This window comes from Colossoma macropomum, unplaced genomic scaffold, assembly GCF_904425465.1.
Source record: "Colossoma macropomum unplaced genomic scaffold, Colossoma_macropomum, whole genome shotgun sequence".
NCBI classification, from domain to species: Eukaryota; Metazoa; Chordata; class Actinopteri; order Characiformes; family Serrasalmidae; genus Colossoma; species Colossoma macropomum.
The window spans coordinates 6,387,021-6,409,891 of record NW_023494796.1 but is presented as its reverse complement, the minus strand read 5'-3'; the positions used below and the strand labels follow the sequence as shown (position 1 = coordinate 6,409,891).

The 22,871-nt window shown below is 40.9% G+C and overlaps 1 protein-coding gene across 2 annotated transcripts; it reads left to right on the top strand.

Annotated features, from left to right (window-relative positions):
* The first annotated feature begins 2,324 nt into the window (after nucleotides 1-2,324).
* On the top strand, nucleotides 2,325-17,435 carry LOC118816865 (mitochondria-localized glutamic acid-rich protein). 2 transcript variants are annotated; one of them, XM_036583464.1, is made up of 5 exons: nucleotides 2,325-2,422; nucleotides 9,349-9,449; nucleotides 11,769-11,841; nucleotides 12,162-12,173; nucleotides 15,806-17,435. In XM_036583464.1, exons 1-5 carry the CDS (start codon nucleotides 2,356-2,358, stop codon nucleotides 16,171-16,173), a joined length of 621 nt encoding a protein of 206 aa, XP_036439357.1. In that variant the 5' UTR covers nucleotides 2,325-2,355; the 3' UTR covers nucleotides 16,174-17,435. The 2 variants fall into 2 exon arrangements, with proteins under 2 accessions (XP_036439357.1, XP_036439358.1); XM_036583465.1 differs by lacking the exon at nucleotides 12,162-12,173.
* Nucleotides 17,436-22,871: the final 5,436 nt, after the last annotated feature.

Here is a 22,871-nt window from a genome sequence, read left to right as displayed (position 1 = left end):
TCCATTAAAATGTAGACAACACCGATCTCCACAACACAGATTAAAACTGTTTTATTCTTCTGTTTCATGAAAAGATAAGTCCTCGTCGTTATTAGCATCGTCATCATCATCATCATCATCATCATCATCATCATCACCTTCATCGTTTCTTCACAGTGCCTAGTGACCGACTTCAGGCAGAATTTAGAATTTAAGACTGATTAAATATCTAAAGCGATTATTTATGAAGTGCAGTTCTCAGAAATTACCACACGATGGCGGTGTTGAAGCAGAATCTGCTGATTTGGACCACAAAGCATGACTTCACAGCAGCGTTTATAGCTCCAGCACTGCAGCTCACAGAATTACAGGTTATGATTAGAGTTAGGGATTAAGGATTAGGATTAGAGTTAGGGGTTAAGGTTTAGGATTAGATTTAGGAGTCAGGATTAGAGTTAGGGGTTAAGGTTTAGGATTAGAGTTAGGGGTTAAGGTTTAGGATTAGATTTAAGAGTCAGGATTAGAGTTTGGGGTTAAAGTTTAGGATTAGATTTATTGGTTAAGGTTTAGGGTTAGAGTTAGGAGTCAGGATTAGAGTTAGGGTTAAGGTTTAGAGTTAGGGGTTAAGGTTTAGTATTAGATTTAGGAGTCAGGATTAGAGTTAGGGGTTAAGGTTTAGGATTAGATTTAGGAGTCAGGATTAGAGTTAGGGGTTAAGGTTTAGGATTAGAGTTCGGAGTCAGGATTAGAGTTAGGGGTTAAGGTTTAGAGTTTTGAATTAGTATTAGAGGATATGAGTTTAGAGAATAGATTTAAGGGTTAAGGGTCAGGATTAGAGTTGGGTTAAGTATTAGGAGTACAAAATTCAGAATAAGATTAATGTTAAGGTTTACTGTTTAGGATTAGAGTTAGGGATTAAGGTTTAAGATTAGAGTTAGGAATTAAGATTTAAGATTAGAGTTAGGGATTAAGGTTTAAGGATTGGGATTAGAGTTAGGGATCAAGGTTTAAGGATTGGGATTAGAGTTAGGGGTTAAGGTTTAAGGGCTAGACGTAGGGAGGATTAGAGATAGAGTTAGGGTTTAGGATTAAGAACTAGGATTAATGTTAAAGTTTATCAGTTAGATTTAGGGGTCAGGATTAAGGAATTAGGACTAGGATTAGGCACCTACCCCCGGCACCATGGGTAGGGTTGCCCACCGCCCCGGGCAAGTGTGCTCACTGCCCCCTAGTGTGTGTGTTCACTAGTGTGTATGTGGTGTTTCACTGCACGGATGGGTCAAAATGCGGAGGTGAATTTTCCCCGTTGTGGGACTAATAAGGGTCACTTAATCGCTTAATATAAAGGCAAAATAACCCAAGACTTACATTTGTGTGTGTAAATTGTGGACCACCACCCGGACAGGCCCGCTCCTCGTCCCAGGGGTCGCCCGTGGAGGGTATCCCCCAGTTTGCGCCCAGGTTGTCGACATGGGAGTGCTCCTTCGGTTCAGCGCCACGGCAGCTCTGGGCGTACTTCCCGTCAAACCTCTGGTCGTGTGGGATGCAGTCGTTCTGGTCTGCCTCGATCCTCGGCCATCCTGGACTCTCTCGGGGGGAGTAATTGCGAGGTCTTGCTTCTCTCTGTAGAGAACCTGGGCGTAGAGCTACTAAGCGTTTTTGCCTCCTGTGTTTCTCAACTGTGTTTCAGGACTTTTGACTTTGCCTTCTTGTCTCTGCCCTTTCAAATCTGGTTGCCTGATCTGGCTTGTTTTGTTTGTCTTTTCCTGAATTCTGGTCTTTTTGGATTTGACCCCTGTCTGTCCTCTCATTACGAATACCATCAAGTTTTTACCGCGAGCCTCTGGCTGGTTCTGCTCCGTTATAACTGGACTGGGTGTTTCAGCTTGTTTGTCCAGATGGAGCTGTTCAGAGTTTGTTATTGAGGAAAATAATTTGTGTGCTTTAACATTTAAAGACGACCATCTGAACTCACTTTTATAACGTGTTGGTGGGACAGTAACACGTCAGACGATCTCTATGTCCATTTGTTCTTGTCTGCTTTGGTCTGTTCAGCATATTTTCTAAAGCTGTGAACTGCCTCTGCACATGAATCCACTCTGACCTCAGAGAGTCTACAGTCTTACACAGCTTAAGGTTTAGGAGGTTAATCTCAGACTTCCTGCTCTCACAGCTCAGAAGTGAGCGTGTGAAGTTTAAGACCTGCTTTCTCTTTAAACCCAAAACTCAGAGCGGCTCTATAGACGCTGCAGGCTCAGTGAGGTGGGCGGGGCTTACAGAGGAGGAGGGCAAGGAGGAGGAGCTTCAGGGCTGGAGCTGAGACTCCACACAGAAGCTCTCAGACTGTGAGAGTGACGCTGTCTGAGCTGGTTGAGGATGTTGTTCAGGGCGGTGTGGAGGGGTCTGCGGACCGCGGGATGGAGAACACCTTTACCTACACCAGGTAAAACCTTCAGATTAGTTTATACTTTACCTGCACCTGGTAAAACCTTCAGATTAGTTCTTACTTTACCTGCACCAGATAAAACCTCGAGATTAGTTCATACTTTACCTGCACCAGGTAAGACCTTCAGATTAGATCATACTTTACCTGCACCAGGTAAAACCTTTGGATTAGTTCATACTTTACCTGCACCAGGTAAGACCTTCAGATTAGTTTATACTTTACCTGCACCAGGTAACATCTACAGGTAGGACTCAACACAGTGCACTGAGTATGCAGTTTTTATTACAATCCAAATTGCTTTCATAGCCAGTGTGAGTCAGAATAATGTGCTGTTCTTCTAATTGTTATTATTATTATTATTATACTAATTATTTCATGATTATTATTATGAGTTTTCATTTATATAAAAATTTGAAAGGAAAAGAACCTCAAAGTGCTTTAAAACAGTAACATTAGCAAAAACACAGCAAACATAAAGTTTACATGAAGAGGTAAAATGAATTCAACAAAACTTTGTTTGTTTGTTTTTCAAAATAAATCAAAATCTCCAGCTGAAAAAAATAAAAATGACCTCACTTTACCTTTTTGGTCATTAAGTGCTTCGACTCTGAGGCACGTCTTGCTGGGACTTTTTACTTCTTTTTTAATTATTTGTTTTTTTCTGAAGTATTAGTTGCTTTGCATGTCACGTTAACATATGGACAGTAAGTTACTCATAAACATGCTATGAACAGCATATGAACGGCTATATTTTCAACTTCTTGTTTGTTGTTCTGTATTTTGCCCTTTGTTGTTTTTCCCTTTTTACTCTGCGTCCTCTTTAAAACGTTACTGTGCTCATTCACTGTTGAGGAAAACATTATTCACCCTCAGTTTGAGGGTTTACTTTATTTTTAGTGATGTTCGTCCTCGTTTATGGTCCTGGAGAAGACGCGAGTGTAACTGTGCACTGATGATCCTGTTTGATTGACGGTCTTTGAGGTTGGATGTTGCTCTGTTTTCCTGAAGAGTGAATGAACTCTGTTCTGTCTCACCTCTAAAGTGACGGACGTTAACCAGACTGAACTGCGTTATGTGGATCTTTAAATCGCAGTGCAGAGTATCTGCTTACACTCCTGTGTCTGTCCAGCACCTACAGGGAGTGGACGAGTATTATGGGCTGTTAAACTCCTTCAGGCAGTGAGTCTCACCACCTTATACAGGCTGTTACTGAATATAATATAACAAAGATCATCAACAAGGCCAGAGAGTCCACACTTTAGACCAGTGAGACACACTGTTTATACCTGTCTGTCTGCCTGTCTATTAATCTGTGTATCTGTCTGTCTATTAATCTGTCTGTCTGTCTGTCTATTGAGAGTCCACACTTTAGACCAGTGAGACACACTGTTTATACCTGTCTGTCTGCCTGTCTATTGAGAGTCCACACTTTAGACCAGTGAGACACACTGTTTATACCTGTCTGTCTGTCTATTCATTTATCTGTCTGTCTATCTGTCTATTAATCTGTCTGTCTGTCTATTGAGAGTCCAAACTTTAGACCAGTGAGACACACTGTTTATACCTGTCTGTCTGCCTGTCTGTTGATCTGTCTATTAACCTGTCTATGCATCTGTCTGCCTGTCTGTCTGTTGATTTGCCTATTAATGTGTCTATGTATCTGTCTGTCTATTAATCTGTCTGTCTGTCTGTCTGTTGATCTGTCTTTTAATCTGTCTATGTATCTGTCTGTCTGTCAGTCTATTGATCTATCTGTCTATTGATCTGTCTGTCTGTCTGTCTGTTGATCTGTCTTTTAATCTGTCTATGTATCTGTCTGTCTGTCAGTCTATTGATCTATCTGTCTATTGATCTGTCTGTCTGTCTTCTATTGATCTGTCTGTCTGTCTATTGATCTACCTGTCAGTCTGTCTATTGATCTACCTGTCTGTCTATTGATCTGTCTGTCTGTCTGTCTATTGATCTGTCTGTCTGTCTGTCTATTGATCTGTCTGTCTATTGATCTGCCTATCTGTCTATTGATCTGTCTGTCTATTGATCTGCCTATCTGTCTATTGATCTGTCTGTCTGTCTGTCTGTCTGTCTGTCTGTCTATTGATCTGTCTGTCTGTTGCTCTATCTGTCTGTCTGTTGAGTCCCACCATCATACTAAGACTGAGTGGAATGATTGTTCACAGCATGTTTCTGAGTGATTTACTGTCCACATAGTAAAGTGACAGCAAAGCAGCAAAACTTGAGAAAAAAACAAACAATTAAAAAGAAGCTGCAAGTTTATGTAAAATGTACCTGACTGTCAAAGCACTGAATGACCACAGAGGTAAAGCGAGGTCATTTTTATTTCGTCTGTCGAGAAATGAGGCGTTTTACAAAAAATAATGTAACTTTTCAAAATTAAAATGCAGACTTTTACAAAAACTCGGTGTTATAATAAGCAGTTGAAATGTCGGTGATTCTGCTTCACTGTTTGCTGCTTTCAAGCCACACACGGTCTGTCCGATCCCCTCGAGGCTTGTTCAGTTTACACTTTAATTTCCTGCTGCCCTGATTTGCTCGCAGATCTCGCTGCAGGACGTTCCTCGGCCTCGCACTGGCACGAACGCTGACTCTGTGCTTTTCCGCATGACTGAGCTGATGCATTCACACACTGATCTGATTGGAACTGATTTAGGATCACATTCCGCCACCCAAACGCTAATTTTGGCCTTCACGAACCTGCAGAACCGGCCTGAGATCAGCACAAACAAGCACGACTGAACTGAACCAAGGGACAGTCAGTTTAAACGCTGCTCGTCCTGATAACACTTACATAACCGCGCGAGAGGAATGCGCTCTGTGTGGACAGACGCTTATTCTGTTATTTTGGCTCCGGAACGATGGATTGCATTGTTGGACGCTGTGTTGCCATGGTCACCATTGGGTCCACCTTGACCACTCTTGCCGCGGATCTAAAGGGGATCATGGCTGGAAATAAAGAGAAGCTTCTCTACTGGCGCTGCCTCAACTTACCCAGCACCACAAACAGAGTCTCACAGCTCTAAACAGAGACTCACTGTCGTATATACTGATCAGCCACTTTATTAAGCCCACCTCCTTGTTTCTACACTCACTGTCCATCTTATCAGCTCCACTGACCACATAGTCTCACTCTGTAGTTCTACAGTTACAGACTGTAGTCCATCTGTTTCTCTGCATACTTTGTTACCCTGTTCTTCAGTGGTCAGGACCCCCACAGGACCCCCACATAGCAGGTACCATTTGGGTGGTGGGTCATTCTCAGCACTGCAGTGACTTCTACAAGGTGGACGGACATGGTAGGAGTGTCTAATAGAGTGGACAGTGAGTGGACACAGTGTTTAGAAACTTCAGCAGAACCGCTGTGTCTGATCCACTCAGACCAGCACAACACACACTAACGCACCACCACCACGTCAGTGTTACTGCAGTGCTGAGAATGATCCACCACCCAAATAGAACCTGCTCTGTGAGGGTCCCTGGGGGTCCTGACCACTGAAGAACAGGATGCAGAGAAACAGATGGACTACAGTCTGTAACTGTAGAACTACAGAGTGAGGCTATATGGACAGTGGAGCTGATAAAGTGGACAGTGAGTGTAGAAACAAGGAGGTGGACTTAATGAAGTGTCCAGTCAGTGTTGTCTTTGAAACTGAAGCTTTGCAGTACAGTGCTTGTGATAACCCACTCTGAGCTGATTCCTGTTTCATGTTTGCTCAGGTGTGCTGTGTACCTGAGTGCATAGAGTCTGAAATATGATAGTGGTTGAGGAGGTTAGAGATGGTGGGAGACAGAGAGAATCATAGGGAGATATGGGAGGGAGCGAGGGAGGAATAGAGTGAGAGAGGGTGGGGAAGCAGTGCTGCTGTACACTCTGTTCTTTTTACAGACACAAACAGTGTTATGGAAACTTTAGCAAAAGAGAGGAGTGGGGTTATTTATTCTGCCAGGGTTTTATAAAAGCAGTGGTGGAAAATAATGGTGTATGAAGGATGCACTCGATGATAACTCCAGTGTTGTGAACAGACTAGCTGTCTATTTGGACTCAAGAGCCCTAAAATCTAAAGACCTAGACCATAACCTTGGAGTACAAACGGACTCTGATCTCAGTTCATCAGTCGTGTCAAAGCAGTTACTAAATCAGCTTTTTATCACCTTAAGAACGTCAACAAGATCAGAGATGTTCAGACTAAAGCAGACCTGCAGAAACTCATCCACACCTTTATTTCCAGCAGGATTGATCACTGTAATGGTCGCCTAACTGGACCTCCAAAAAAGACCATCAAACGGGTTCAGCTGATTCAGAATGCAGCTGCCAGAGTCTCATTAGGAGTAAAAGAAGGACCCCCCCCCACCATTCTTAAACCCTACACTGGCTCCCAGTCTGTTCCAGAATAGACTGTAAGGAGCTGTTACTGCTCTATAAATGTCTTAATGGTGCAGGAGCAGCGTGTTTATCTGATCTGCTGCAGCGATATGAGCCGAGCAGAACTCTCAGATCATTAGGAACTGGTCAGTCAGTCCAGCTGAAGGTGAAGACTAAACATGGAGAAGCAGTGTTTGGCTGCTACGCTGCTCTTAAATGGACCCAGTGGACAGAGAGCATTAGAAGAGCCCCGACACTGGACACTTTAAATCAGCCTGAAAGCGATCCTATTTGAATTTTAGTTCGATTTTTAATTTATGATTAATTTCTTCTCTTTTAAATCTGTTGTTTTAATCCTGTTTTTAATTTCTATTCTACATCTTTTTAATTTTAATTTGAATTATCTTTGTATTTTCTCACTTGTAAAGCACTTTGAATGAACATTGTATGAAAGGTGCTCTATAAATAAGCTTGCCTTGCCTTCGTTCCTGCACAAGGCTTTTGTTTATATTACTTATTCATACTGAAGCTGCACAGGTTGTTATTTGTTATCCAGATGTTTGGTATTTTTACCATATTTCTGTGTGTTTATATGCAGTACTGGAGTTCTGTACTTTGTCCATCACTGCCTATAACGGACACAAGTGTGAAGAAGGGCTGATTAACAAACACAGGAGCAGGCAGGTACTCAGAAGAGATTACATGAGATGTGTACCAAACACAGGAAGAGGAAATGACAGACTGATGTTTGTCCAAACAGAGCCGGACACATGTCTGTCCAGCGTGGAACACAAACACACGCGCTCCACCAATCAGAACGCACAGTTCTCCACCGGCTCTGATCTCATGCTTAGCCAGAAAGGAAAACAAAGGCCAGCGTGAGAAGGACAAGAGAGAATTCCCCCTTACTAGCAGTGGTTATAGTCTAAAAATGCAGTGTTGCAATGGAAAGCTGCAGAGTTACAGTATGAAGCTAGCAGCTCACAATAGAGTTCCTCTTCAATACACATGAAAAATATATTACATTCTGTAGCTACAATGACAGCTCTGAAGTGAAAGTATTACATTTTGAAGCTACAGCCTTACAGCTTGAAGATGCAGTGTTACAGTCTGAATAGTGTTACAGTCTGAAGAGGCAGTGTTACAGTCTGAATAGTGTTACAGTCTGAAGATGCAGTGTTACAGTCTGAATAGTGTTACAGTCTGAAGAGGCAGTGCTACAGTCTGAAGAGGCAGTGTTAGCGTCTGAAGAGGCAGTAAAACAGTCTGAAGAGGCAGTGCTACAGTCTGAAGCTGCAGTGTTACAGTCTGAAGAGGCAGTAAAACAGTCTGAAGAGGCAGTGTTACCGTCTGAAGAGGCAGTAAAACAGTCTGAAGAGGCAGTGTTACCATCTGAAGAGGCAGTAGAACAGTCTGAAGAGGCAGTAAAACAGTCTGAAGCTGCAGTGTTACAGTCTGAAGCTGCAGTGTTACAGTCTGAAGAGGCAGTAAAACAGTCTGAAGAGGCAGTGTTACCGTCTGAAGAGGCAGTAAAACAGTCTGAAGCTGCAGTGTTACAGTCTGAAGCTGCAGTGTTACAGTCTGAAGTGACAGTGTTACAGTCTGAAGTGACAGTGTTACAGTCTGAAGCTGCAGTGTTGCAGTCTAAAGCAGCAGTGTTACAGTCTGAAGCTGCAGTGTTATAGTCTGAAGCTGCAGAGTTACAGTCTGAAGTGACAGTGTTACAGTCTAAAGTAGCAGTGTTACAGTCTGAAGCTGCAGTGTTATAGTCCAAAGTTGCAGTTACAGTCTGAAGTGGCAGTGTTACAGTCTGAAGTGACACTGTTACAGTCTAAAGTAGCAGTGTTACAGTCTGAAGCTGCAGTGTTATAGTCCGAAGTTGCAGTTACAGTCTGAAGTGGCAGTGTTACAGTCTGAAATGACAGTGTTACAGTCTAAAGCAGCAGTGTTACAGTCTGAAGTTAGTGTTACAGTCTAAAGCAGCAGTGTTGCAGTCTGAAGCTGCAGTGTTATAGTCAGAAGCTGCAGTTACAGTCTAAAGCAGCAGTGTTACAGTCTGAAGTGACAGTGTTACCGTCTGAAGCAGCAGTGTTGCAGTCTGAAGCTGCAGAGTTACAGTCTGAAGAGGCAGTGTTACAGTCTAAAGCAGCAGTGTTACCGTCTGAAGCAGCAGTGTTGCAGTCTGAAGCAGCAGTGTTGCAGTCTGAAGTACAGTCTTACAGTCTAAAGCTGCAAAGTTACCGTCTGAAGTAGTCTTGGAGTCTGAAGCTGCAGAGTTATAGTCTGAAGCTGCAGTGTTACAGTCTGAAGCTGCAGTGTTACAGTCTAAAATTGCAGTGTTACAGTCTAAAGCTACAGAGTTACAGTATAAACTGGCAGTGTTACAGTCTGAAGTTGCAGCAAAACAGTCTGACGCGGCAGTAAAAGAGTCAGAAGCTGCAGTGTTACAGTATCAAGCGGCAGTGTTACAGTCTGAAGATGCAGTCTGTAGGGGTCTTTCCACCAGTACAGTGCTGACCACTGCTCTCCCTGTGTTTGTGTTCAGTGCTGCCGGCTCGTCACATGTCCTTCGGTATACCAGCCTCAGGTACTAACCTGGCCTTCGTGGTGCTGGGCGGAGGCTCTCTGACTGCCGCCCTCGTCTATGTAAGTCTATCACTCCATCCATCCATCTCTCTGTCCAGCATTAAAGCAGTTGTTTGGTAAAAAAAAAAGGTTCTTTACTAAAGAAAATGGTTCTTTATAAAACCATGAACACTCAAAAAGTTAAAGAGTTCTTTTCATGGTGAAATGGTTCTTCAGGTTGATGTAAAAATGTGCTTTATATGGTTCTATATAGTACCAAAAATGGGTCTGCTACTGTTACGATGTCAAGCTTGTTATAATAGAAGAACCCTTTCTGGTGCTATGTAGAACCATATACAACACACACTCCATCAAGCTGAAGAACCATTTCACCATGCAAAGAACCATTTAAGCATGTAAAAGGTGCTTTGAGTGTTCATGGTTCTGTACAGGATCATTCTCTTTACTAAAGAACCCTTGAAGAACCATCTAGTGTAGTGTTTGTGAACCTCGGAAGCGCGAGCCAATAGAAAAGAGGAGATTAAGCTGTGGAATCTCCTTTCTTAAATAAACTAAACAGGCAAAATAATATGCCAGTTGTTGCCCACAGTTGGAAAAAAATGGGCTAGTAAACTAGCTAACGTTAGCTGTTTACCAAACTAGACCCCTCACACTCACATCAGGACCACCTCGGCTAAGATAAGGGGTCATTATACGGAAACGTCCATTTTTGTGTCCCTGGTGTTTACAGATATATTACACTTAAAAAACATGTTAAGGTTACAATTTATTTACAAATTCAAATAAAACAAGATATTTTAACAGTAACACCTTCTTGAGCCTCAATTTATCAATATTGGTTTATAAATCAATAATATAGAATTCCAGGCACCACAGAAGAGCTCGTCCTCACAGTCATGTGTGAAGGCTGAGGCCATATTTTGAGGTAAAAACATGTTTTTTTGTAATTTTAACTGCAATAATCTATACATGACTATGGAATATATTATTTAAATGTCATAAAGAAAACAAATAAATATTATAAAATATATAATGAAAGTTATTGTACCAAGGAGTTGTGTCACTGGTGTTACTGCGTATTTTGAAATAAAAGTCACACTGATGACATCACTTGACTTCCTTTTACCTGTTTTCTGAGGATCTATGAAGAAAAGCTCATGGTGAGTCCACTGTGTCTTTCAGTTATCAGAGATTTTCTCATTTAGCTCATGATTTCATATGAAGCTTTTAGCTGAAGTCACTGGTGTGACCGACTTTATTCTGAGGTCATTGTGAAAAAATAGAATACAAATGGATTAAATTACATATTTTAGTGGATATTCCATGATGGACAACATGTGGTTTGATGCTCTGTAGCCGTTTAGTAAAATGCATTGTTCATTAAAATGTCTCTGGTGTTCCTTTATTATGTGTGACACCAGTGAGGACCAGTGACACCAGTGACTCCTATGGAGAGATTTCTGTAGAATGACCCTGATGGCGAAGCGTCAGTCTGGCACGTCTCCGGCTTTAGCCACACATTTTGGACGGCGCTAAGCAGTGCTAACATTATTTGTTAGCCACATTAGCCTCGTAGCTCCAGTGTAGCTCCGAAGAAACACCAGATCTGTCCTGGTTGTCTTGGCCGATTGACACAGATATGAGGAGGTGTTTTAAGTTCTGGGTGCTGAAATTTTAAACAGTATATCGGAAGAAAACTGCGTATCTCCATTTTTGTCGTTTTTCAGTTTTGACATAATTTGAAAATACCTGTTGGACTTTATGTTGTGTGTAAATTTCATGATGAATGGACCAAAAGAAACAGACCAAAATGACTTGGAAAGACGTCTGGTTCCATTGACTTACATTAAAAGTAAAGTAAGTTTTTTCCTTCTCCTGTAAAGTTACCATTTTGGAGGTGCGAGGTTTTCTGAGGTTTTCAACAGCGATGATTTGAATGGTGACATCACGGAAAATTGAATTTTTTCCAATTGAATTTTTTTGATAATTTACTTCAAACAGAGCCGTAACGTGCCGAGAGACGACAGTGTACCCACATTACTGACTCCTGGTTTCCCTGCTCGCTCTTTTTCTGGACGTCAGGCATTCAACTTTACGAGGCTGGAATTGGCTTCCAATTCGAATTTTCCCATCCCACCTTAAATGGTGCAGCAGTTGTTGTAATAATGCCTGATGCCAGACTGTAACTGCTGCACCATTTAAGGTGGAACCAGACGCTGGCCTGGCAGAGCGAGTAAGGCGAAGAGAGTGCTTTTGCTGCTGTTTTTCAATCGATTCTTTGGATTTTTCTCCCGTATGAACGACAACTTTTGGTACTCGATAACCCAACAAAGTCTTCATTTTATTTTCATTTTACTTTAATCATCCTTCCTTCCGCAGGCGTATAAGACGGTGCACTCGGACAGCATGAGATACAACAACCGCATCTCCGACATCGAGGCCAGATTTAAGAGTAAGTCCTGAAGTTTATGTCCGAGTTCCTGTAGGGGGCGCAATGCACCCCCACTGTCTGGATTACTTAACGGCACCAGCACAAAATATATGGAAATAATAAAATGAAATATGAAACGTATTAAATCATGTTTGGTGTCTGAGGTTTCCTTCTTTAGCTTCACACTGGAGCTACCAGGCTAACGTAGCTAACAAGTAATAGCATCACCCTGCTAATTAGCCTCAAACGATCTCAGACTTACGAGTCAGATTTAAACGTTTAAGCTCTGATTGGTCTGTTTAGCAGCTGTGCTAACAAGTGTTCCTCTGTTCTCCTCGCAGGTCAGGAGGAAGGTGAGTGGAGCTCATGCTGTGTTCAGGTGCTCATGGGAAGGTTGTCTATACCAGATGGTTAACTAGTACCTACGACTCCACTCTGTTCGGGTGCTCATTCATCAATATCTCTCCGTCTCTGACAGCATTAGCTTTGGAATTAGCACTCCAGCTCTGCTAGCCTTAGCATGGGTTAGCATTAAAGCTCTGCTAGCATTAGCATATGGGTTAGCGCTCTGTCTCTGACAGCATTAGCTTTGGAATTAGCACTCAGTCTCTGCTAATGTTAGCAAGGGTTCCATCTCTGCTAACATTAGCTTATGGGTTAGTGCCCTGTCTCTGCTAGCATTAGCTTTACAGTTAGTGCCCTGTCTCTGATATCATTAGCTTAAGGATTAGTGTCTGCTTGAATTAAGGGGCACTATCGCTCTGTCTCTGCTAATATTAGCTTTAGAATTAGCACTCAGTCTCTGCTAGTAGTAGCATGGGTTAGCATGAAAGCATTAATTTAAGAATTGGCACTCCATCTCTGCTAGCATTAGCTTAAGGGTCAGCATTCTGTCTCGGGTAGCATTAGCATTAGAGCTAGCACTCTGTTACTATTAGTATTAGAGTTAGCACTCTGTTAGTATTAGTATTAGAGTTAGCACTCTGATAGCATTAGAGTTAGCACTCTGTTAGTATTAGAGTTAGCACTCTGTTACTATTAGTATTAGAGTTAGCACTCTGTTTGTATTAGCATTAGAGTTAGCACTCTGTTAGTATTAGCATTAGAGTTAGCACTCTGTTAGTATTAGTATTAGAGTTAGCACTCTGTTAGCATTAGAGTTAGCACTCTGTTAGTATTAGAGTTAGCACTCTGTTACTATTAGTATTAGAGTTAGCACTCTGTTTGTATTAGCATTAGAGTTAGCACTCTGTTAGTATTAGAGTTAGCACTCTGTTAGCATTAGAGTTAGCACTCTGTTAGTATTAGAGTTAGCACTCTGTTAGCATTAGAGTTAGCACTCTGTTAGTATTAGAGTTAGCACTCTGTTACTATTAGCATTAGAGTTAGCACTCTGTTTGTATTAGCATTAGAGTTAGCACTCTGTTAGTATTAGAGTTAGCACTCTGTTACTATTAGTATTAGAGTTAGCACTCTGTTTGTATTAGTATTAGAGTTAGCACTCTGTTAGTATTAGAGTTAGCACTCTGTTACTATTAGTATTAAAGTTAGCACTCTGTTTGTATTAGCATTAGAATTAGCACTCTGTTAGTATCGGTATTAGAGTTAGCACTTTGTTAGTATTAGTATTAGAGTTAGCACTCTGTTAGTATCAGTATTAGAGTTAGCACTCTGTTAGTATTAGCATTAGAGTTAGCACTCTGTTAGTATTAGCATTAGAATTAGCACTCTGTTAGTATCAGTATTAGAGTTAGCACTTTGTTAGTATTAGTATTAGAGTTAGCACTTTGTTAGTATTAGTATTAGAGTTAGCACTCTGTTAGTATTAGAGTTAGCACTCTGTTAGCATTAGAGTTAGCACTCTGTTAGTATTAGAGTTAGCACTCTGTTACTATTAGCATTAGAGTTAGCACTCTGTTTGTATTAGCATTAGAGTTAGCACTCTGTTAGTATTAGAGTTAGCACTCTGTTACTATTAGTATTAGAGTTAGCACTCTGTTTGTATTAGTATTAGAGTTAGCACTCTGTTAGTATTAGAGTTAGCACTCTGTTACTATTAGTATTAAAGTTAGCACTCTGTTTGTATTAGCATTAGAATTAGCACTCTGTTAGTATCGGTATTAGAGTTAGCACTTTGTTAGTATTAGTATTAGAGTTAGCACTCTGTTAGTATCAGTATTAGAGTTAGCACTCTGTTAGTATTAGCATTAGAGTTAGCACTCTGTTAGTATTAGCATTAGAATTAGCACTCTGTTAGTATCAGTATTAGAGTTAGCACTTTGTTAGTATTAGTATTAGAGTTAGCACTTTGTTAGTATTAGTATTAGAGTTAGCACTCTGTTAGTATTAGAGTTAGCACTCTGTTAGCATTAGAGTTAGCACTCTGTTAGTATTAGAGTTAGCACTCTGTTACTATTAGTATTAGAGTTAGCACTCTGTTTGTATTAGCATTAGAGTTAGCACTCTGTTAGTATTAGAGTTAGCACTCTGTTACTATTAGTATTAGAGTTAGCACTCTGTATTAGTATTAGAGTTAGCACTCTGTTAGTATTAGAGTTAGCACTCTGTTACTATTAGTATTAGAGTTAGCACTCTGTTTGTATTAGCATTAGAGTTAGCACTCTGTTAGTATTAGAGTTAGCACTCTGTTACTATTAGTATTAGAGTTAGCACTCTGTTAGTATTAGCATTAGAGTTAGCACTCTGTTAGTATTAGCATTAGAATTAGCACTCTGTTAGTATCAGTATTAGAGTTAGCACTTTGTTAGTATTAGTATTAGAGTTAGCACTTTGTTAGTATTAGTATTAAAGTTAGCACTCTGTTAGTATTAGAGTTAGCACTCTGTTAGTATTAGAGTTAGCACTCTGTTACTATTAGTATTAGAGTTAGCACTTTGTTAGTGTTAGTATTAGAGTTAGCACTCTGTTAGTATTAGAGTTAGCACTTTGTTAGTATTAGTATTAGAGTTAGCACTCTGTTAGTATCAGTATTAGAGTTAGCACTTTGTTAGTATTAGTATTAGAGTTAGCACTTTGTTAGTATCAGTATTAGAGTTAGCACTCTGTTAGTATCAGTATTAGAGTTAGCACTCTGTTAGTATTAGCATTAGTGTTAGCACTCTGTTAGTATTAGCATTAGAATTAGCACTCTGTTAGTATCAGTATTAGAGTTAGCACTTTGTTAGTATTAGTATTAGAGTTAGCACTCTGTTAGTATTAGTATTAAAGTTAGCACTCTGTTAGTATTAGAGTTAGCACTCTGTTAGTATTAGAGTTAGCACTCTGTTACTATTAGTATTAGAGTTAGCACTTTGTTAGTATTAGTATTAGAGTTAGCACTCTGTTAGTATTAGAGTTAGCACTCTGTTACTATTAGTATTAGAGTTAGCACTTTGTTAGTATTAGTATTAGAGTTAGCACTCTGTTAGCATTAGAGTTAGCACTCTGTTAGCATTAGAGTTAGCACTCTGTTAGTATTAGAGTTAGCACTCTGTTAGTATTAGCATTAGAATTAGCACTCTGTTAGTATCAGTATTAGAGTTAGCACTTTGTTAGTATTAGTATTAGAGTTAGCACTTTGTTAGTATTAGTATTAGAGTTAGCACTTTGTTAGTATCAGTATTAGAGTTAGCACTCTGATAGTATCAGTATTAGAGTTAGCATGCTGTCACTGCTAGCATTAGCTAAAGTCCAGCGCTGTGCAGAGTCGTGCGTGTTCTCTGGATAACGGCGTCGGTGCAACTCAAAAGTCTTCGTCACGTTTGTTGACGTTGTTAAGCTTTTTAAGCTACTTTATTTGTGTTAATTTTGCTACGTTTGTCGTGTAAACACACACACATTGGGTGATGCTGCTTATTTATAGTTATATATTATAGTTATTTTATAACTCAGATTGTGCTAAATGCCATTTGTGTATGATGACTGGGGTCCGTTTGCTCCCATTCTTTGGCCTTTTTGACTGAACAGCTTTCCTCTGCCCCTGCAGTTATGACATCAGAAGCTCCAGCGGGTGACCCCGCCCCCGTCGCCGAAGTGACAGCACTGCACGCAGTGGCTGAGGCTGTTGTCGTAGAAACCGTGACCGGAAAAGCATCGGAGGGTCCAGAGCCCGTGGAAGAAGAGTTACCTGTTGCCGAGGCAACGGACCCAACCCCAGACGCCGGAGATGCTGTTGAGTACGTGGTTGCCATGGTGGTGACGGAGGCAGCAGCCCAGGAAACAGAAGCGGCCGTTGCCGAACCAGCTGAGCCTGCCGTACCTGTTGCTGTGGAGACCACTGCCGTGGAGACGACGGTGACCATTGCCGAGGCAACGGCTGAGCTGTCTGCTGTAAAAGAAGCCCCAGCTGCCTAGACAGCCCCTCTCAGAGTATTGATTAGCAGTCTGTGCTTTATCGGTGTTCATTTCTACAGGGATGGAGAGAGCTCAGAGCGCCCCCTGCTGTTTGAGTTCAAAACGCAGTTATACACAGTTATACAGCTCAGCAAAATATTCTGCCATACTGTGTTTGTGGCAAAAGGTTCACAAAAGTTCCAGCTTTGAATGAAGTTTAATCCGTTATTTAAAATTTTCATAAGGAGAAATTAATGGAGAGTCAAAATGTTTTGAAGGCGACCAGCAGATGGCGCAGTTCTGCACCTTCCCAGAAAGCTGCTGTAAGCTGAATGGGCGGGGCTAAAGTGCTAGAGTTTTGGTAGAATTCTTTCGCGTGTTAAGAGACTTTTATTTTCCTCTGCCGTCACTCACTGCACTGTAAACCTAAATTAGTCGACTTCGTTTTAAAATTTTATGCCAGCACACTTCTGCCGCAAGTAAGCTTAACTCAACAGCCTGATCATTCTAAATCATTCCAGTTGAGCTGACTCTACTCCGCTGTTTCCTGTTCTCGATGCAACTTCAACAGTTAGCTTAGCCGCTCATTTAATTGTGCTTTGCTGCTGATGTCTATCTGTGTACAGTTCGTTGGTATCAACTGTGGAACAGCTCCATTATTTTAAATGGATTATTCCTTGCAGTAATTACCAACTGGCTGCATATCCAAAGGTTTCGTACTGTTTCTGCCATTTCTTCATGCAGTAATGAATAAGACAAGAGTTGGACATTTTAGCAGCTTTTCCACTGAATAACACCAGCTTGACTCGACTCGACTCGCCCTTTTTGGTTCTCCATCAGGTAAATCTGGTTCCTGGTTCTATTTTTGGTACTACCTCCGTCGAGGGTCCAGGCGAGCTGAGCCGATACCAAAAGGTGCCATAAAAACGCTCCAGACTGAGAATCACCAAACAGGTTAGCGTTGCGTCGCCTTTGGGCACCAGAGTCGTCTCGTCGTCTGAACTGTAGTTTTTCCCAAATTCTCCTGATTTTATCTTGTTGCCTGAATAAAATTTGTCTCCTTTACATCATGGCAGTTTCATGTGGCGTCGCTATGACGACCAGTTACATTGAAGGGGCACTAGGTCTGCAGTGGAAAACAAAGTAGCTGGTACCGAAAGCGAGTTGAGTCCACCATGAAGTGGAACAGTGGCTTTTGAGCGGTGGTGGACGAAGTACTCAAACCATGTACTTGAGTTAAAGTAGAGACACCCAAGGTAAAATATTACTCCAGTAAAAGTAGAAGTTCCTCCCTTTAGACCTCCACTTGAGTAAAAGTACAAAAGGATTTACCTTCAAATGTACTTAAGTATCAAAAGTAAAAGTACTAAAAGATTAATTATGACTTTAATGTCCTGTTATCATTTTTATAACAAGACTCCAGTGTCTCTCTTGGTAAACCAGTCTTTTAATAGAATGTCATTAATTAGTGACGCTGATGTCTATTAAAATTATCATAAGCACAAAACACTGAAGGCAAACAGTTTCCATCAGGTAGAACTGAGTGGCTCTGAAATCACTTTTTACAAACAAGCAAAGTTTCAGTTTAAGATTTATTTGCAGCTTAGTTACAAATTTAAGTTTAATAAAAACTTTAAACTCAGATTCACAAATGAGTTTCCTTTACTAAACTGCATCTGTAGGTCTCTGTTCATAAACATAAACTAGTCAAAACAAATTTACTATAAAATGAAATATTGTTTGTATAAATTCAGAAAAAAGACACGTCAGTCACGACTGCATATGAGTACATATTTCTATATTGTGGTCTGTTTACACAAAGTTAGGTTAGTTCATCATTTATGTTGAATAGACTCTCCCAAAATTTTACACTGCACTGATGTTGAACCGTGTGCTGCACTGGGTCGGTATGACCAAGAGGTCAAAACAAGCTCAAAACAAAGTGACCGCTGTGCCCTGATTGGTGTTCTTGCTTTGCGTTTTGACATGTAACGTTTTTATGCACACATAAACCAAAAGGAACGACAGATTTCTCATAATGTAGTGGAGTAAAAAGTGAGGTATTTGACTCTGAAATGTAGTGGAGTGAAAGTAAAAAGTCGCCCAAAATGGAAAAACTTCAGTAAAGTACAGATACACGAAAAACTACTTAAGTACAGAAACGAATTAGATTGACTTCATTACTGTCCACCACTGATTTTGATGACTCGCATGGCTTCAAGCATCTTTGCGATTCTGTTCAGAGGCCGCTTGAGGCTGGTAGAACCGATAGCGTTCCTGGGACACGTTCAATCTCTAAACGTTGCGCACTGCTTTGCTATGGTTTTTTCCCTGGTGGAACAACATGTTTTGTTGAAACGGTGCGCAGCTTTGAGGTTTGTTTTCTCTGGTTTGATGGGCGTGTCAGAGGAGTTAGCCAATCAGCAGCGATGTGCATAAAACCTCACTGTTCTAAAAAGGCAGCATACAATGGAGTCTAACATAGGCCCAGTCCCATTCCTTATTTTTACCCCACCCCTGCTTTCGAGTGTCTCCTTGCCCCTTGGAACTGAGTTACAGGGTATTGGTTGAAATCTTCCCTCTGAAATGGGACCCTCAAATAAAAAGAGCATCACTTCATTAACAGCTACCAGCGCTGCTCTGTAGGCGACTGCCAGTCTGCAGTGACAGCAGAGGAGGGTAAAGTTCAGCTCCTCACTGCTGGGCTTTAGTTACATTTAGGGGGTCATATGATCTTCAAAGAGGGGGCAATTATTTATTATCACCCATCCCTAATTCTTCAGTGATATGAAGCTGAAGTCAGATATTCTCCAGCTTCTTGTTCGAATTTTCCCGTTCCACCTTAAATGGTGCAGCAGTTACATTCTGGTGCTTCAGGCGTCAGAACTGCTAGAATATTTAAGGTGGAACGGGAAAGTTAGCTAGCTAGCTATTGAGACATCAGCATGCTATTAGCGATTTTTATGCTTGTTATGAAGAAAACGACCAAAATACACTGAAACAACACTAAACTACTGCGATGGGCTGGCGACCTGTCCAGGGTGTATCCTGCCTTCCGCCCGATGACAGCTGGGATAGGCTCCAGCACCCCACCGCGACCCGGAAGGATAAGCGGTTTAGATGATGGATGGCTGGAACACTAAACTAAGATAATATAATGGTTATTGTAATTTTAACAGAGAAAATTCTCACATTTGTTGGTTTCTTTAGTCTCTTGTTCAGCCATCTTGCCATTTTTCCCTTTTTTCTCTGTTTGAAGTCTCTGAAAAACCTCCGTTTGGAGGGTCATGTAACCCCAACACTTCGCCCTACCCCTCTATCTCAACAAGAATGAGGACACCCTACCCCTAGACGTGAACACTGAGGGCTAAGTGGTAGGGGTGAGAGGTGAAATGGGATTGGACCAAAGTCTCTACAAATGCAGCCGCTGCAGCTCGGTGTACGCAACAGTTGAAGATGTATTTTTGAAGTATTTAACACGCATTTAAACCATCAGGCTCCAAAAAGTTTTAGAAAACGATGTTGAGTGGCCCTCTCAGCTTTAAGTGTTTAATGCACCAGCGTTTCCATTTAAATAGACGGTCACACTTTACTTGGATGGTCTCCTATAGATGCTCTAAGGAGACTTAAATCATTAACACACTTTCTGGTGACGTTCAGTTGATTATCAACAACGTTAAGGTTAGGGTCAGGAGTAGATGTAGGTTTTACCTTGAGGTTAAGGTGAGGGTTAGGTTTAGGGTTAGGGTTAATACATTCTTTCACACTAAACTTGAAGTTGAGTTGAATTTTAAGGACATTTAGTTGAATGTTACTTAAAGGCCGACCGAGCATTTACAAAACACCTACAGTGGACCATCCAAGTAACATTTAACTTCACAGTCAGTTGCATTTAATGGCTATTTAGTTGAATGTTACTTAAAGATATACTGAACATTTACAAAGAATCTACAGTGGACCATCCAAATAAAGTGTTACCAAATGGACATTTTACTATGTTTTATTTGGACTGAACGCAGCTCTGGCTGCATGGTGAACTGGCAAACCTGTACATAAAACACCATCATGGTGAACATAATGAAAAATATAAAATGCAAACAGAACTAATGAAAAATTAAGAGTTAATTAACAAAAATTGAATGCTTAGGACTTAACTGACCTTAACAGCAACTGAGGATCATAGACGAAATAGTACGTTACTAGATTTGCATTAGTATATTTAAAGGATGAGCAGTGTCCATCAAAACAATCTACATCAGCGCAGTTATGTGTTACAGTGTGCGGCCAAAACCAGCCACAGGTCCTCCTTGATTAGGCTTTAGTAAAGAAAACGGTTCTACATAGAACCATGAACACTCAAAGAATCCTTCTCATGATTAAAGGGTCCTTTGCGTGGTGAATATGTTCTATACAGCACCCAAAACGGTTCTTGTTTTGGTACAAGCTTGACATCGTAACCCCAACAGAACCCTTTTTGGGTGCCACGTAGAACCCTTTTCAAAAACGTTCTATATAGAACCATTTACAGCACATTCTACATCGATCTGAAGAACCACTTCACCATGCAAGGAACGTTTAAATCATGCAAAGGGTTCTTTGAGTGTTTGTGGTTCTACATGGAACCATTTTCTTTACCAAAGAACCCTCAGAAGAACCATCATTTTTAAGAGTTAACACATTAGCATAGCGTGCGCGGTGGAGGGATACATGCAGGGCGCTGTGAGGCAAAATAGTCCCCAAAGAAAACGTATTATTTCAGATTTCCCACTATTTTCCATCATCAACATTCCATATAAACTCAGCGAAGTCTCCTCCAGTGCCTTTCTGGTGCCTTTACTGACACCGAGCTGATCCACTTTGGTCACTGTGACATTGATTAACACATATTTTACATTATTTAACTTTATTGGTCTTTATTTAGCTGTATGAATTCTGTTTGAACCCAAACGGCGTCCACAGACACAAACTGGCTGCGCCTGCTCTTTCCTTTCCTGCTGAAAGTTTTTTGTTTACGCTTATCAACTTTAAAAAGACTTTAAAATAATTCTGGCTCTGAAATGCTCCATTTTTATTTGACTCCTTTTTAGGCTTTTCGTACACTTTTAAGTAAATTATCTTTTATTAGTCCCACAACAGGGAAATTCACCTCCACGTTTAACCCATCTGTACAGTGAAACACCACATACACACTAGTGAACACACACACTAGGGGGCAGTGAGCACACTGGCTCGGAGCGGTGGACAGCCCTATCCACAGCGCCCGGGGAGCAGTTGGGGGTTAGGTGCCTTGCTCAAGGGCACTTCAGTCACGTACTGTCGGCTCAGGGGATCAAACCAGTGACCTTCCGGTCACAAGGCTGGTTCCCTAACCTCCAGCCCACAACTGCATCTAAAGCCCACAGCTGCCCCTAATGTGCACCTGTGTTTTGTTCTTTAGCCACTAGGGGGCAAACATTGTTTACTCTGAGCTAAATCTTGGGCCTCATTCACATATACTGCAGCTGTATCCCGATTCAGGAGCTGCATCCTTCAAAGGACGTGGTTTACGAAGGCGAGTCCTTCGAAGGCTACGTAAACCCGCGAAGGCTAAACCAAAATGAGACGAGCTACTCTACTGCGGATTTGCTGTTTGCGTCACAGCACCACTGTTCCCGCCCTCACCAGTGCATCACGAAACGCTGCTCCTGTCAAGTTCTTTTAAATTTCTTTAAAGACGGAGAAACTTTGATTTTAGTTTATTACTTTTTTCATTTATTAGAGCTGGAGGTGCTTCTCTCTGTCAGCTCTTTGCTCCCTAAAATAAAATAAAATGTTAGCATTTTTTATTGTATCTTTAGCTATTCGACTCAGTTTAAACCCAATACTTACATTTAAAGTGTCTCCTCAGCCGACGTTCGCTCCTCTGCTGCCGCTGCCATGTTCTCGCCAGCACGCAGTTAAACTTGGATATGTTGAAAAAACATAAAACATATACAGAAAACTGTATACAAACTTACACTGTGAAAAGTGGCTCATTAGATCAACATAAAAAAATTCTTCATGTGGTAACAAGTAATTAACTAGTTTTATTCAACCTAAATAAATACTTTGAATGAACGATTCTTTTAATCACTGTAGTTTTTTAAGTTGAATAAAACCAGTTCAATAGCTTGTTACTACATGAAGTAATTTTTAAGTAGATCTGACGAGCCACTTTTTATAGCATAAAAACTCAATTTTTAGAATTTCATTTATGATGAAATACTAGTTTTGTGCTGCGAACGGATTTCCCAGTTGGTCTACCAGGTTTGAAATTTGGCCTAAACACAAGTCAGAATGCTGACGAGGACAAACAAACATATTATGCACTTTTATAAATGATAATTGATCCGAGCGACTGTTGTCACCATTTATCTGTCTGAAACAGGACTGTCTGTATAACTTTCTCACTGCTCTGCAGCTCAAACGCTGCATGTATGAAAGGCCAGCATGTTTGAGCTGTAGCGCTAACACTGCTGCATCACTCACACCAAGCAGAGGCAGCATGTGTGAATTAGGCCTTAGTTTGTCTATTGTTTTTTGATACAGATGGAAAATCTCATGGGGAAATGTGTTTATATCAGCATCAACTGCTACAACGTCTCATTAACCCTCATCTAAAACACTAATGTCAGAATTTTCAGAGGAGCTGATTGTTTCAAAACATTCTAATAAAGTTTTTCTTGACTCTCTTGCAATTT